Source organism: Mus musculus, chromosome 6, assembly GCF_000001635.26.
Source record: "Mus musculus strain C57BL/6J chromosome 6, GRCm38.p6 C57BL/6J".
Classification (NCBI taxonomy): Eukaryota; Metazoa; Chordata; class Mammalia; order Rodentia; family Muridae; genus Mus; species Mus musculus.
Genome location: NC_000072.6, coordinates 77,637,040 through 77,654,869, shown reverse-complemented (window position 1 = coordinate 77,654,869; position 17,830 = coordinate 77,637,040). Strand labels below are relative to the sequence as shown.

At 40.9% G+C, this 17,830-nt stretch overlaps 1 protein-coding gene across 5 annotated transcripts in view; it reads left to right on the top strand.

The window, feature by feature from the left end:
• Ctnna2 (catenin (cadherin associated protein), alpha 2) overlaps nt 1-17,830 on the top strand; it is a 1,098,179-nt gene that overhangs the window by 324,946 nt on the left and 755,403 nt on the right. For all 5 annotated transcript variants that reach the window (XM_011241195.3, NM_001355193.1, NM_009819.2 and 2 more), the window contains 2 exons: nt 1,699-1,865; nt 13,397-13,516. In XM_011241195.3, the coding sequence (XP_011239497.1) occupies nt 1,699-1,865; nt 13,397-13,516 (287 nt within the window). The remainder of the gene's footprint in view (nt 1-1,698; nt 1,866-13,396; nt 13,517-17,830) is intronic.

The window sequence follows — 17,830 nt, the reverse complement described above, 5'->3', positions numbered from 1 at the left end:
AATTCAAGTCTCTTGCATAGTGTGCCAGGCCCCTTCTCACAATACCCTTCCATGCAGCCAAATCTCCCAGCACTCAGCCTCAGCCTCCAAGCTCCTAAGTCTCATGCAGTGTTTATCTTTGTGCCCGAGTAGGAAGGAGCCTTTCTTCATTACAGTTCATAAGAGAAGACTCCCCTATACCATTCTCATACAAAATGAGGAAATCCCTAATTTCTCTCCATTACCTTCCTTCTTGCTCATGCAAGCTTATGAGCTCATCATGGCTATACTCTGGGATGTGTTTAGAAGCCTGTTTTCTTGTGAGACAATAAACCCCCAAGGACGGAATGGCTATTCCTAGCCATCATTCAAATTCCAAAGCCCAATTCAGAATGTGGAAAGGGTTCAATGGTAATCCAGTTTTCTAATTGTTCTCTAAACTAAAGAGGAAGCTTCAAGAAAGAGTTGCAAGCATGGACCTGTGGTTTTGTGTACTGATTTTTCATCTTGTTAGCCCAGCATTTATGGGGTATTCTCCTCTCTCTCTCTCTCTCTCTCTCTCTCTCTCTCTCTCTCTCTCTCTCTCTCTCTCTCTTTCTTTGAGATGATCTTAGAATTTGATATATAAATTATACTGACCTCAACATTGCAACTCTCTTCCTGCTCTGGCCTCCTAGCAGTAGTTTTTAAAAGGTCAGTGTTTTAAGAATCAGTTCTCCAACTACTTTTTATTACCAACATAATGTAGAGGCATCTGGGGAAAGTGAACCTGAATTCACTTTAAGAGTTGTCTCTCACAGCTGCTCTCAACCTGTGGGTCATGACCCTGTTGTGGGAGGAGTGACCTTTTCACAGGGGGTCACCTAAGACTATCAGGAAACAGGGATATTTATATTATAATTAATAACACTGACAAAATCTTCGTTACGCAGTAGCAATGAAAATGATTTTATGGTTGGGCTTCACCAGAACATGAGGAACTATATTAGAGGGTTGCAGCATGAGGATGGAGGGAAATGACTGCACGATCAGATTGGCCTCTAGGCATATGTCTATGCGGAATTATCTTAGTTGATGATTGATGTGTCATGGCGCAGCCCCACTGTGAGTTGGAGCATCCCTAAGCAGATAGTGCTAGGCTTTGTAAAATAGCTAGTTGAGTACGCACCAACGCACAAGCCTGTAAGCTGCGTTCCTCCTTCGTGGTTGCTGATTGGCTTCCTGCTTGAGTTCCATGTGCTGTCCTCCCTCAGTGTTTGACTATGTCCTGGAAGCATACATGAAAGACATTCCTTCCTTCCCCACACTTCTGTGGTCATGGAGTTTATCACAGCAACATAACGCAACCTAGAATAGTGGGGCATCAAATCTGGAATGTCGGTCACCTGAACCTGTTGCCTAGGAATTGGCTCTGGCTGCAAGGAAATGATGAGACAGAACAGTTAAGCTAAAGTCATTCTATGTTGTTAAATCAAATGTATTAAATGGCTTTCATATTGGTGTTAAAAGCATGATTTTACATCTTAATGTGAAATAATAATTTTTTTTTATCCATCAGCACTGATGGACAAGCTAGACTTGAAAGCCCCTCTATGATACTGGCCTTTGAGAAGTGCTGGCATCTGCAGTGAGATCCATACTAGCTATCCACAGATCTCTCACTTCTCTACGCTCTCACATCCTCACACTACCCACCCACCTCTCTGTGTTTGCTTGCAGGTGAGACAATGCGGATTGCCTCCTCAGAGTTTGCAGATGACCCTTGCTCTTCTGTCAAGCGTGGCACCATGGTGCGTGCAGCACGGGCTCTGCTATCGGCTGTGACACGCTTGCTCATCCTGGCCGACATGGCAGATGTCATGAGGCTTTTATCGCATCTGAAAATTGTACGTATGGAGACTTCATGATGACCTCTGGATGGGGGTGGGGGTGCAGCTGGGAAGGATATACTCCACTTATACTTAGCTTGGTTACGCTCGCTTCCCAGAGTACCACCATACTGTTCCAATAGTTCATTTATAGCCCATAGTGTATTCAAAAGCTAAGCTTTATCTGAGTTAACTCCTTACTTTCAAACATACAGCTTGGAGTATATGGCTGACATACTTAAAAGCTCAGAACCTGTCATATGGTAATGTATTCGTGCATATATTAATATATGTTAATATACAGTATATGAACCTGCTGTAACCTGGCAATAAAACCGTGCCCAGTTAGTATAGGACTACCATCAGTCTTTATGCATCAAGCCCCTGAATTGAGCCTCTGGGTTTCTGTGCCTCTGCTAGCTCATGGAAGCCACTATTCATACCTGGCTTTTTGGCCATGGTTCCTTATAATTCTTTTATTATCCCTTGTTAGGGTCACACACTTTCCCCAGATCAGAGTGTTATCTTCCTTGATCTGTGACCAAAGGCTTCCCACTATTTTACTGTTTGCTAAATAGAATTGTGGTTGAACTTTTGCAACAAACATGAGAGAGAAAAGCATCTCTCCTCAGACTCCTGAGTCCAGCTATCACAAACTCTGGAGTTTTTTCTAACAGCCTTGGGGCGAAAAGGCATGAAGCACATGGTTGAAGCATATGATGTCTAGATGGTTCTCATCCTTGGACAGTATTAGCTCATCCTGGCTGGAGCATGATGGTCTTCCTTTTTATTTTTTATTTTTCTAGTCAAAAGGGCATGTTGTGATTGGAGAAGTGATACAGGACATGAGTAGTGGGTGCTCATTCACCTCATCTGTTTCCTATTTGTTCAGGTGGAGGGATCAGGATGCCTTATAAGGCCTAAGTATTACCTGTGAGAGTGTTTTCTAGACTAGATCCCAGAATAAAGCTCATGGTTCCTAGTTTATGGGCAAACTTCCCCAAGCTTTTACTACCTCTCAAATACTGATTTTTTCCTTGAACTCTGTGAACTAACCCTAAAGATGGGTGTCACATCTTATGTTTTCCAGCACGTCCCTGGGAAGGCAAAGGACCCAAAATGGAATGTGCTTTGGGGAGGGGGGTGTTATTAAATTTTTCTCAAAGAATATGCCCTCAAATGCCAAGGAAGACTGTTGCAAACTGCGTGAGGTTCACAGCGCAAGAAAGAACTTTACCTTTTCCAAAAAGATTTAGGGGAAAAAACAAAACAAACAAAACAAAAACAAAAACAAACAAACAAACAAAACAATGTTAAGAGAAACTGTCTGGGCATTGAATTCAAACTAACGTGTTTTAGGCCAAGAGTGTTCTTTCAGCTCGATGTCTTTTTGGCAGGAATGTTGCTTTCTTCTCCTTGGGGAGGTCCCTGGGGCTTTCCTAGGCTGCAGTGCTGGCTGGCTCTAGCCAACCTCTTTCTGCTTAATGCATCTTTTGTAATACTAGTAATTGCACTCAACTATACTGGAGAAAAAAGTTTTAAGATCTTTACATGTTACTCAGACATTAAAGGCAACATTTGATGGAAAGTATTTTTTTCTCTAGGAAGTCCTTTTGAACAGTGGGCCAATGGGACTGACCCTAAATTAACAATGAATCCCCTTTTTTTATTGTAAGCAATGATGTTCTCTCCTGGCTTTTCAAATTTAAGACCATTTCTTTTTTAATTATTAGTGTTTTATATATGTGTGTGTGGATAGATTGAGAGACAGACAGACAGCTTACTGAGTTCATTTAGTGCTGTTTATATGCAGGTGTGTTTACGACTGATCATTTGGCTATACTATCAGCATGCTAGTCCATGCAGAACACCAATTTCCCCCAACAACTACACTTGCCTGAATGTCTTCACCTGAGGTCAGGATCTTTTGAATCCCCCCCCCCCCCCCCACGCACACACAGGGGTTGTCATTGTCAGATGCAGGTCTTGTTGAGGCAATCATAGTTTTGAGATTTTCAGGGTACCACTTCCCTGTTAGACACTCTCTCAATGCAGATGTCCTTACCTGGTCCTCTGGCTCCCATAATCTTTCCTCTCTGGAAGTTATCCAGCAGGAATGCTGCCTCTGGTCTTCTGACCTTTTCTTTGTGTCCCCTGAGGTTTCAGTATAGAGGTTGCAAGTGTATCAACGGGTTTCAATTTTCTGCGTTTGGCCCAGTTGACCATCTCTATAGTACTGTCCATCTGTCTACAACACCAGATACTCTCTGTGATCAGGTCTCTCAATTTCTCTCTCCTCTTCCTCCCCCTCCCTCTTTCTCCCTCCCTCTCTCTTCCTCTCCCCCTCCCCTCCTCTCCTTCCCTCTCCCCCTCCCCTACTCTACCTTCCTCTCTTCCTCCCTTCCTCTCTTCCTCTCTTCCTCCCTTCCTCCCTCCCTCCCTCCCTCCCTCCCTCCCTCCCTCCCTCCCTCCGTTTCTCCTCTCACCTGCTCTTTTGTCCAGTGCTGTTAACTAATACTTCTGCAGCCCCTTTGTAATGTCAGTTGTGTTTTGTCCTCCACACACCAGATTGAGGGAGGTGAAAGAAAAGGATTTAGCACAAAATCATGCAAAGGTCATCCCAGCAACATTAAGTAGGCCTGTCATACTGTCGGTAGTAAAATTAAAAGTGATCCTAGACTAGATAATGCATTTGTTCTCAGACAGCAGCAACAGAAAAGGTGGAATGTTGCCATCTTGTGGACACATCTGGAACCGCGTTTTCGGGAGGTAGCACTGACTTGGGGTGAAGGGTTGTGTCCCATCTTGAGTTCCTATCAGTCCTGATGTCATTGCGTAGAACTACCCTTTGAAGACAAAGCCCCTGCCAAAACTGGCATATACAAACAAAAGTCGCTCTAAATAAACATGGCATGTTTGGGGTTTCCCTGAGTAATGTTGTTAGTGAAAAGCATAGCCTCTGGAAATATTACATATACCTATTTATTTTATAAACTTAAGATGAAAAACGTGAGAAGCTATTGTCTAATGGTTGCTGAAGGAGAGCAAGGCAGCTTTCTTCAGATGCAGACCCTGGTAGATTGCCCATGTGAAACCACAATCAAGCAGGAGGCACTAGGTAGACTATGTTGTTTAAAACCAGAGGCCATGGGAATGGGAGGACATGGTGAAGGAGGTCAGGGCAGATGCCGAGGGAGGAGTCACAAGTGGAAATGATAGAATTGTTTCTAAGTATGTATGAGATTCTCTTTTTTTGGGTTGTTTTGGTTTTTGGTTTTTGGTTTTGTTTTGTTTGTCTTGTTTTGTTTGTTTGTTTGTTTGTTTTGAGACAGGGTTTCTCTGTGTAGCTCTGGCTGTCCTGAAACTCACTCTGTAGTACAGGCTGGCCTCGAACTCTGAGATCCACCTGCCTCTGCCTTCCAAGTGCTGGGATTCTCAAAGACTCAATAAAAATATATTAAAAACAAAAGTGCATGCACAAGATTAACTAGCCAAAATCCCAGAATTGAAGTGGGGAGCATAAAGTCCCACACCCCGCTCCAGAGATTTTACAGTGGAATGGCGCTAGGGGAGAGAGCATCCGTTTTCTTCAAGGATGCAGCCATCCAGTCCAGTAGGTTGTCCTATGCCCATATACACTACGTGGACTCTGAGTTTTAATAAAGGGCCCATGAAATCAGAAAAAAAAAATAGTTTGGGGGGAGAGGACTTGATAAAGTGCACTGTAAGCATGTCCACAATTCTCAAGCAATAGCAAAGGAAAAAATGGAAAACAACAACAACAACAACAACAACAACAACACACACACACACACACACACACACACACACACACACACACCAGCATTTACATGTGCTAATGCAGCTGGTTATAACCTATCTGGTTCCTTTTCACTTTTCTTTTCCAAATATACAAGTCTCTTTAGCATATGGTAATACAAATAAGGCGAGAAAAAAACCACTAAGTTCTTTGTTTCTTGCTTTATTGTTGTTGTTGATGATGATGACGATGACGATGACGATGATGATTATACCAAATGACTGGCAAGAAGCCACTTAAGGCTGAAGGAGATATTTGCCTAACAGTTTCAAGGGATCTAGCCCACCATGGAGGGAAAGGTATGGCCACAGGTGACTCCATAGTAACAAGTGTGCGTAGCTGTCATAGGATCGCTTGGCCTCATATCTTAGAACAGGAAATACATGACTAATAGGAATATGGGACAAGCTATAAAACCTCATGCCCACTCCTTAGTGACCACTTCTTCCAATAAAGGCCTACCTTCTAATTGTGCCACCATCTTCCAATGCACTACTGTTAACTGGGAAGCAAATGTTCTAACACAGGAGCCTATAGGACAGTCCCCACTGGAGCCGTAATGGGGTTTTCTCATCAGAGTTAAGTAATTCCATTCCTTGGTTGGCTTAAAACTATGGAATACCAGCAACCCCCTGCAGTGTTACCTGCTAATGGCTGATTTACCTCAAGCATTCCACTTTGCTTTTAGGCCATGTGCCAAATGTGTTGACGTTCTTCCTTTCCAGATATAGATTCCTTTCCTGCCCTAGTAATTTACAAGAACAGAGAGGGAGTTGGCCTCTCTGAGATTCCTGTTCATGGTTCTCTGTCAGTAGTTCACTAATTATGAAATAGAGTGGATTCATTTTTCAGGAACACCCAACCTCATCTTCTGCTTTATACCCCAATTTGTAATTATTGGAAAATTGAGTGATCTTGAGCAAATGCCAGGCAAGCCTCTAAAATGTGGTAAAGTCACAGAGGCTCTGAGAGGTTGGACAATTCCTACATATATAGATATACATATATATAGTGTGTGTAATCTATATCTATATCTATATCTATATCTATATCTATATCTATATCTATATCTATATCTATATCTATATATGTGTGTGCATATATATGTATATATACTACAATATGTGTATATGTACAATATATATGTACAGTATGCATACACATACACACACATATGTACATACATATATATGGAGTTCTTTGTCTTTAAATACAGGCATTTTTGTTGTCCAAACTAAGTCCTCTATTCTCTCATGCATATGCGTGCATGTGTTTTTTTTAGAGCATCCTTCTCTTTCTGTGTTGTATTAAAGATTCATAGGGCTGAAGAAAGGTTTTGCTGTTGCTGCTGCTGCTGCCACCATTGGTGGTGGTGGTGGTGGTGCTGCTGCTGCTGCTGCCCCTGATTCAGGAGGGCAGTTGTAATCAGCAGGTGACATAGTTCCAAAGCTGCATTATCACCCACATGAGGAATAGCTGTGCTGTGCCCGGCAAGCTAATCACTTGCTCATCAGACACTATTGAGAATACTTGGTAATAATAATCACTTCTGTTGCTGAAGTTGCTGGGGAACTCATTTCTTAGCCAAACACCTGGTACATCATGGAGTCAATTGACAGTGTCAGAGTGCTATGTTGACATGTGGCATTTAGGGATTTTAAAGGAAATCTCACATTTTAATCAGTGATGGGGAAGAAGGGCAGTGCTTTCCCTGAGGCTCTGATTTAATGTAATCAAGTTACATTGTGAAGTTGTTTGCATGAGTGATAGCCTTATATACCAACTCATTGAGACCCATGGGCTCCAATAAAACAAACACTTTGTCACTAGTCCCAATTTCCTGTCTCAAAAATTAAGCTCTTAGCTATCAAATAATTTCTTTCTCAAACATAAAGTAATAAACTATAAAATAGTAAACGTTCGTTCAGTTTCTTAAGGTGGTTATAATTTCTTATTGACCAGATGGAATTCAGATATCCTATCATTTTCGAACATTGATACTAAGTGGAAGGATGGTTAATGTTGATTGTCAACTTGACAACCCTGGAAAGGTGCAACCTCTAGTGAAGAATTGCCTCCATCAGATTGAGCTATGGATGTGTGCCTGGGCATTTATGTGTTTGGCAATTAATGCTGGAGGCCTAACCCACCAATTGTAGTGTCAACCTGAGGCAGGTAAACCTGGACTGTGTAAGAAAGCCAGCTGCCTGGGAGCCTGGAAGCAACCTAGCAATGTAACTCTGTGGTCCCTGATTTAGGTTTCTGTCCCAAGTTACTCCTTTAGTTTCCCATGAGGATGAAATGTAATTTACAAGATGAAATTAATAAATTCCTCCCCAACTGGCTTTTGGAGAATGTTTTATCGCCTCAATAAAAACCAAACTAGAACCCAGTGCAGCCTTCGGTTATCTATGCAGATTAATGTAGCCTAGGTGATGTACTGTTTCTCGATGATTTTTAGTCTTGTACCTCCATTTCAGATCATGTACCTGAATAGGAACATGTGATCAATATAAAACCACAGAAGAGAACTTGAAGAATTCTAAGTGATCAACTCTGATCATAACATCTAAATACACCAATTACTGAGCAGATTTCAATGCCTTCTCTAGAATGTTCAGTCTTTTCAATCATCTCTGCACAGATTACAACTGTGAGGGACAAGGGATGCCTGGCTGAGATGCTCCCACTTTGACCTGTGCTGTCGAAGTCAAGTGGATGTCTTTGATAGCACAGGGGATGAGGGGCCTTTAATGAGGAGAAATGGCAGCTGCTACTAAGTACCTTCATACTTTCATTTCCCAATATCCCCATGTCTCTGTTCTGATGCATTTCCTTCCCAAGTTACCCCTACAATGGTGCCTGTGGCAATGGCAGGCTCAGCCTTCCCAGAGGAGCCTAAGAAGCCTGTATGCTCTCTGCAGCTTCATTTCTACCTCCTGCTCCCCTCACCTGCAGACATCTCTGGATCAGAGAGAACTTTCTTCAAAATATGAATTCAAACTCAAATCAGTTTGATCCTACTTCCCTAGCCCTCTCCATACATGCATATTTATACTCTTCACGGAGAATCCTAGGCAGGTACTTGGATAGCATCCCCAGCCCTTGCACCATATAAGAACTACCCTTTACTCAGCTGGTAGCCCCAGAACCCTGAAGTCAGGAAATATTTAAAAGTAACACATTTTTTGGTTCATAGGAGCCAATTTCCTTTCCTTAGTCATCTAAAAATGTGTCTCTTCTCAAAATTAAAAACTTATTTTTAAGTAACTTTGAGTTACTTTCCACAATTCATTAATATCTATCATCTATCTATCTATCATCTATCTATCTCCATACCTATTTATCATCTGCCTCTACATCCTCCCATCCATGGCTCCATTGTTTGATCAAACTATCCTTTCAACCTTCTTATCATGAGCCTTGACAGACAGACCCACAGATCAGACGTTGGGTCCCATTTCCCCCATTTCTATGGAACATGGTATATGCTTTGAGCAGGGATTCTTCTTCAAACCTTGAATAGATGCAGTTTCAGATCCTTATAGGATTCAAGCCAAGTATGACTCAATCTACCTGTATGTTAACATGACTAGTGGTTTAGTGGAATTTTTCCCTCCAAATTACTTCATTGAATTATAAGTTTCATAATTATTATAAATTCTAAACAGAATCTGGATAATTCAAAGAAAACCAATAAGAAGAAAAATATGCATAATACAAGGAAATAAATATTCTAAATTGGGCTGTCTAAGACCTGGTAAGAATCCTGGGGTATAGTATTAGAAAACCATTCCTGAATTTAACACCCTCTGTGATAATTATTCAGTTACATCCCAGAAACCAGATTTTAATGTCCCAAAAAAAGATTTACAGCTTACATAGCAGCAGGGACACTCTGGCTGCCAAGAGGGTCCACTCCATGGTGCTATTGATGGCAAAGTTTAAATGATTATAAATCATTTAAAAAGGGAGAGGCATTGCTGACTCATTGTTATATAGATTTGAGACATGAGCTTCTCATTAACCTATGGCAACATGTTAAATAGGCCATTCCAAGCAATAAAATGTAGTTTTCATTGAGTTCCTAAGAAAGCCCTACACAGCAGCCTCCTTTCACCTGTTCTTCATTCTTTTCCTTGGGTGTTATTAGGGCTTGGGTAGAGAAAAATAATGACTCTGATGAGATTAATTATCATTTTCATGTTTATAATGAGAAAGATGATTATGAAGAATTGCCATGGATAAAAGTGAAATTTTATTTTATATATATTTTTAGTGTCCAGATTGAAGAACCTGCTGGCATGCATTCATTAGTATGGAAAATTGTTTGCCTCCCTGCCAAGTTTCCCTTACTGAATGAGGTTGCCTGTCGCTGGTAAAGCGAAAGTTCTATCACGCCTCTGGGATAACAGACTTGCTGACACTCGTTATCACTGGCTTATGTGTTGTTCCCTCACCCAGTGACACTTGATCAGTACTGGGTCTCAATCACCTGTGTGTGAGAGCATTGAGCTTAAACAGAACTGAGGTTCCCTTATTCAGAATGGAACACACCTTCTAGCCATCTTTTTCCTCATTTGTATCTCAATATTATCTAACCACAGCCTGTTTGTATATACTGTGACTTGACTATAATGTAGTCCTACAGCCCACAAGCATTCTGTTCTGGGTTTCCGCCATTTCCCATCCATCTTTCAGAATCCCTGAGCCTCTCTCAGGAGCCTTGATTTTACCCAACTTCTTAATCTGGCTCTTTTACATTTTTAACAATTTTTATTTTATTTTTTTTTATTTAGTATACAACACAATGTGTTTTGTAATGACTCGCTCACATAGTGCATTGCTAGCCTGTGTTTTCATCCTACAACTGTCCTTCCAGGCTGGCCTCTGTGTTTTCCAACATTTACCATGCATTCATTTCATATATATCTCATAGGCTTTCGTGTTCCCTCTTTCCATGCCCATGCTCCTTTTGACACTTTCTCCTCATATGGATGGATATATATATATATATATATATATATATATATATATACTCAGATAGATAGATGGATAGATAGATAGATAGATAGATAGATGGATGGACTGATGGATAGATAGATAGATAGATAGATAGATAGATAGATGATTAGTAGGCCCCTGAATATTAGGGAAAATATGGGGTCTTTGTCTTCTTATGTTTGGGTTGTTCCCTGGGTATATAACCAATTTTAACTCTATTTCAACACCTACAGAGATATATACCCATGCTTACAGGGTACTCTTTATCAGAGCTAAGATATGGAACCAGTCCCGATGTCAATCAACAGATGAGCAGATAAAGAAATGCAAGTAAATGCACAGAATTGAACTTCACTCATGTGCAAAGATGAATGAAATTACATTTTCAAGAAAATATATGGAGCTGAATATTTTCCGTTCATACAAAATAAAGCAGACTCCCTTCATGTTTAAAAACTTTTGAGTTGGCAAAAGTGACTTTGTTCCGTCGCTTATCCTCTTATAGATGTGTTCTTATTTAGCTGTTTCAATTGATACGCTTATTTCTACAAAGACGCCACAAGAGAGTGACTTCATAGATTACCTAGTAAAGTAGCTTTCTTTTATGGCTGCCCAGCCTAGGGATCCATCCCATTTGCAGATAACAAACCCAGACACTCTTGCTGATGCAAAGAAGTGCTTGCTGACAAGAGTCTGGTATAGCTGTCTCCTGAGATGCTCTGCCAAGAGCCTGACCAATACAAATGCAGATGCCTGCAGCCAACCATCAGACTGAGCACAGCGACCCCAATGGAGAAATTCAGGAAGGACTGAAGGAGCTGAAGGGGTTTGCAACCCCATAGGAAGAACAAAAGTATCAGCCAACCAGAACCCCCCCCCACACACACACACACAGTCCCCCAGGGACTAAACCACCAACCAAAGAGTACACATGAGGGACCCACAGCTTCAACAACATATGTAGCAGAGGATTGCCTTATCTGGCATCAATGGAAGGGGACACCCTTGGTCCTGTGGAGGCTCAATGCCCCAGTGTAGGGAAATGATTGGCTGGTGAGACAGGAGTGAGGGGATGGGTGAGGGAGCACCCTCATAGAAGTAGTTCGGAGGGAAGATGGGTTCGGAGGCTAGAGGGTTTGCAGAGGGGAAACTGGGAAGGATAACATTTGAAATATAAATCAATAAAATAACTAATAAAAAAGTTTTTAAGTTTTTAATATTTATTGATAATTTTGTCATTATATATAAAGAATATGCAAAATATTTGATTATGTACACCTTCATTATAATTTCTTGTCTCCCTCACAATTTCACTGAAGAATACCTTTCCCCTTCTCCAGCAGCCATTGGCTGCCACTCAGGAAGGAGACAGGCCTCATGAGTCCCTTCATTCATTCATGGAGAAACATACCAGGCCTGACCTTGTTCTGAAATTGTAGATGCTATGTCATGTTTAGAAGGTAGCATTGTGTAGCAGCTCTCCTTCCAATCTTTGAGGTCTTCCATTCTTTCTCCCTCCTCTCCCACATTGTTCTCTAGACCTTGTGGTTGTAATGCAGTTGCCCTGTTTAAGACCAGCCAATCAATATCCACCTATTTTCAACGCTTCATTTTAAATTAACTTCACAGGGATAACGTGGAGACTGAAACCAGTTGTGGGATTTTTCATATCATATTAAAGTTCAGGTTGTTTAGTAAGTGTCAAGACTTTAGTGCTCCCAAGTACTTCACACACACACACACACACACACACACACACACACACACACACATACACACACACACACACACACACACACACACACACACTACTAGTTGTATTGAAATTGATAGTTCAGATCCAATGGAACCAAGGAAAAGCCCACTGAGGAGGCTGAGGGAATCTGGAGGCACACACATCATTAGTTTGGTATGGCTGCTGTCACTCAGACCTTTCTATTCCCATACCACTCAACTGGACACCACCTGAAAGTGACAACAGAATTAGAATTCCACTTGCTTCCAGATGTGTGCTGTCTCCTTTTTACATGACAATGCCAAACTGCATAACCTCAGCCTGAGTTCCTGATTCAGAAGTCTTGACAAGAGTGGGTGATAATTCCATCTTTCCAAATTTTTCAGCAGCACAGAAGTCTCTGCATCTGGGAAAGCTAGAAGGACTTGTTTTAAAATTCTATGCTTTCCCCTGTGTATGTGTGCATTTTTCCTTGGCATTTCTACTTTACAGTGGAACTCTATATTCCCTACCACAGTCATAACTCAATAAAATAGAACTTACAACAATTTTGTATGTGTGCTTTAGGAGTTCGACCTCTAGTTTGAGTTACATAACATATTCTGTAAACCTTTAAAATGTTTTAAAATTTGTGTTACATAAAGGGATATGAATTCAGGTACCTGTGGATTCCAGAGGTGCCAGGCCCCCGAAACAGGACTTATAGGTGTTTGTGAGATGCCCAATGTGTGTGTGTGCAGAAGACAAAGCTTGGATGCTCTACAGCAGTCTCTGCTATTTACTCCCAGCTCATATCCCTGGGCCCTGTTCTGTAAATCTTGGAAAAATATTAATTTGACTATAGGCAATTGTTAAGTATGCTTTGACTTACTGTTCCAGTATGAATACATATTCATGTTTTCTTTACAAGATACCATTGGTAGCATGCTCAATATTTAAATTCAATATTCTAATTAATACATTAATACATTGTTTATTTTTCTATTTCAGGTCGAGGAGGCCTTGGAAGCAGTCAAAAATGCCACAAATGAACAAGACCTTGCAAACCGATTTAAAGAGTTTGGGAAAGAGATGGTGAAACTGAACTATGTAGCAGCAAGACGGCAGCAGGTGGGACATTTTGAAATGCTGCTGGGGATGGGCAAATCTAAGTAACTGTGGCTCTACACAAGTTGCTTCTGCTTGTGATTAAATGCTCCATGAACCTAACACCTAAAAGGCTTTCTTGCTTTGGCCATTGGTGCCATATGGGGATTCAGGTATTGTCTTGTTGCTGCCTATAGATCACAGAGCACCACTTTTCACTGATGAGATCAGGGCCCCAGTCTCACCACACTTGCATGAAGAGCTCCAGGTCAAATGAAAACACAGCAGCCTGGGCTGTGGTTCTGTGTACTCTCTGGATGCCACTGCTTGATCCCAAACCAAATCTCTTTATTCTGTGTACACCAGAAGATGCAGGCCCAGAATGCACAGTATATGCAGCAAAACTTTGATAAAGGAAAGGAAGGAAGCAAAGACAGGGTGAGAGGAAGAGAATGTGGGGGTTGGGAAAGAAGAGCAAAGGAAGGACAGGTTACAAATGCCACAATGGTGGAGATGGATGACCTAGTATCTCCCCCATACTCCCTCTGTTGGGAGGTAGACCCCTCCATTCTAGCGATCCATGGGTACCTTTCTAATTGCATTTTCAAAGATTATAATTTTACTCTTAAACAAAACAAAGCTATAAAAAAAATCCCTCTGTATATGGGAACATCTGTTAAAGTTGTCCTCGCCAGTCCCCTTGACTGCTCCCAGAATTCTTCACCATTTGGACCAATGCCATACTGTCTTTCCCATGTTCTATATCCCAACACTTCCATCTGCTCTATATGGAAGTGATGCTGAAATTACAAATGTCCGATAGGCAGCAGACACTCAGGCAGGATTTTAGTTTGTGTGATTATCTTTAGGTTTACCTGAATAAGTCTGTTGTTTGATGTCTGTCCAGTGTTAGTCCACTGGGCAGTCACTCTTAAGTGTGTGTTTTTGCAGAGGGAAAGCTGTTTCTCAGTGAAATAACTGGATGTAGTATTTAATATCAAAGGATTAAGGGAGAGGGAGTCAGGGGAGTGGGAAGTTAGATAGAAGTGCATCACGTGGTGTCTGGTCTTGTTATAGAGTATTTGGCTGCTATTGTAAGCATGTTGTTCAAAGTCCAGCATCCACGTCTAAGATTTCTGTTTTAGCATCATTCAAAATATTTTGCTGAAATAGAAGCAGTGGGAGGGTATAAACAGACTGGATGCAGCAATGGTCTCTATCACTGAGAAGGAATGAAGGTGGATGAAACATAAAGGAAGGAAATGTGTTTTGAAAAGCTGTCTTTGCTTCAGAGGTGAGAAGTTATTTCTCTGCCAGTTAAATGAGCCAGCTCAAGCCAGGATAGAGTATATAAAAGCAAACTGATTGGGAAACAGCTCTTGGGGTGGGCTAGTTCACTGTTCTCAAGAAACTAGACTAGGGATGATGCCATGAGAAGGGAGACTGGGAGAAAAAAAAGAAAGATAGAAAGCAGGCAGGCAGAGAGAGGGAGAAAAGAGAGAGAAAAAGTTGGAAAGACCTAAAATGTCTGGATGGTATAGAATGGAGTCCCTGGGGGAAGGGCAGTCCAGCCCCTGGGCTGGAAAGTTCTGAGTTGGGGGCAGGGTATACCAGGTAGTGACTGAGAAATTCTGGGAGAACTTGGAGATCAGGTCTGCTTTGGTATGTAAAATATCCACCTTAGCCAGTAGTCCTGGGTCTGAAACCCAACAAAAAGTGTGTGATTGACAGCAATGAGTTTCCTTCAAAGCTCTGGTATAAGCAAATGAGTAGAGGGCAGTAGTTTGATTGACATGAAGAAGATTGAATGGGGCCTAATTAGGGTTAGAAATCAATATTCGACCTTTACAGGCACAGTTTTGAGATGCTTAAGACATCCACACTGAAGTTTCAGGTGGGAAGAAAGTTTCAGGCTGGAGACAGAAGCAGAGCCAGGCAGTGAGGAGCTTGTATCTGAGCTGATAAGGACATCCCTAGGAGAAATCTAATGAATACAACTCACTCAGTTGGTGTCAAAAGATACTTTATTCTTAAATGCCTGCTAATTCAGATTTCTTCTGTAAAATTTAGCAGAAAGAACTAAAACCCAGAGAAAAGTGCATTGCTCATTTAGCTTATGGCTTTCCTCCCTCCTGTTAACATAATCACTATGACCCTATGAGTGTCACTATGTGCACCACGTTATTTGCGTTTATCTTTTCTCCTTGGTTTTGATCAAGCTCAGGCCATTTGATCAAGATCATATATTTTAGGCAAGTTCTCAATCAACATTTATATCATGGTTGGTACATTTAAAAAAAAACAAGTTAAAGAACTGCAAAGATGGCTCAGAGTCTAAGAGCGCTGACTGCTCTTTATAGGTCCTGAGCTCAATTCCCAGCAATGGATAATGGGCTCTGATGCCCTCTTCTGGCATGCAATTGTATATTCAGAAAGAGCACTCATACATAACATACATAAATTAATTAGACAATCTAAAAACAAAGAGAAACAACTTCCTCGTCACAGAATGGATATGCAAAAGTGACTGTTGCAATAGTTAATTCAACATTTGATGAATTCTAGTTTTATGAATAAAAAACATTGCCTAAAATATCTTTGTGAAGAAACATTTCACCCTCATTTTTGAAGATACTTTTATTTTTATACATATACATAATTATACATGTAAATTCATGTATACAACTACATTCACTTATATGTAAATACATTCATACATACATACATACATACATACATACATACACATGTACCTTCAGGTTTAGACTTTATGGCCCAGATATTGAGGAATTAGTAAGGCCCTATGTGGCTATTCACAGAGTTCTGCTAATTCTAGTGCTTAACATTGTGAAAGGGTTCTGATCATTGCAGACCACAGAGACTGCACTGCAATATTGCAGTATTTGTTACCTATTTTTTTTCACCCTGGAGGCTCAAATAATCCTTTTCAGAGGCTAGGTTTGCTGACATGTATTTCAAAATGCTTAAACAAAAGAGAGTACATAGTTTAGGTAGCTGTTATTTAGTGTAATCTAGTATTGACTACTCCAGATGCCACAATGTTCTTTTCTCAGAATCATTTTATCCATAAAGAATAAAGGAGCTGTTATTTATTCAAGACCATCTATGTGTTACCTACAAAATGGGCAAATACAAAGAGACCCACATTGGATCAAATATTATTTACTGATGTTTAACCGCTGAGAGACTCTTCACCCATATATATTCAGTTGACAAACCTACTTGGCTCTCAGCTAACAGCAACCCCTTTAGCATTTCCAGGAATGACGAGGACAATGTCTCAGATGTGCTCTTAAAAGCTGAAAGAACAGCAAACCCTGAGTGGTTTTCATTTGAGAAAAACAGATCACTGTTGGCCTATTATCTTTCTAGTCTTTAAATCTGATGTTTTATAGGGCTAGTGAAATGGCCTTACATTTAAGAGCACTTGCTACTCTTGAGAGTATCTGAGTTCAGTTTCCAGTACTCATGCCAGATGACTCAAAACAGTCTGTAACTATAGTAACTTTGGCTAAGGGATCCAATCCCCTTTTCAGGTCCGCAAAGGCTCTAATAAATATCATGTACACACACACACACACACACACACACACACACACACACACACAAATCAAGCAAACAAACAAAACCACGCCCTACATATCCAAAAAGAAGTAAATCTTTAAAGATGATGACAGACTTGCCATTAGAGACAGATAAGATAAAGAAATCTTTTGCAAGTAATAGTGAAATGAAGCTGATACATGAAGCAATAATCAGCGTTGGCTTCCCTTGTTTGTAAGTACACTGCACATAAACAGAATCAAGCATGTTACTCCTGGTCTGATGTCAGCTTTTCCATCTGCTGAGAACAAACCCTATGGTTCCTACCATTTACTTACCTCTGTGGTGTCCTGATGGTTTGCAGTCTTTCAGCAATGTTGGTTTCTTAAATCCCTCTTAGCTGGCAGATACTGTGTTGATGACTAAAGAGTCAGCAGTAGATCAAGATAGACAGGGCACACAGCTGACATGAGAAATCCCATGGAGGAGTGAAGCATCCTTACAAGGTCGCTATAGTGATACCTGATGCATACTGATGACTGGGTACCAAGTCTTGTAGAAGAAGGCACTCGGGTGGGTTGGTTAGAAAATTGGTTTTTAAAAGATGAGCTAGGAACATGGACTCTCATATGATCATGTGAGTTAGACATCAGCTATTGTCTTAGACATTTCACAAAGAAAGGACAGTTTTTGTGTAACTCTGGCAGCTAGAAATATTACAAGGGAGAAGGGGGTTTCTAAAATCCATAATATGTCCATGACCCTAGGGTTCTA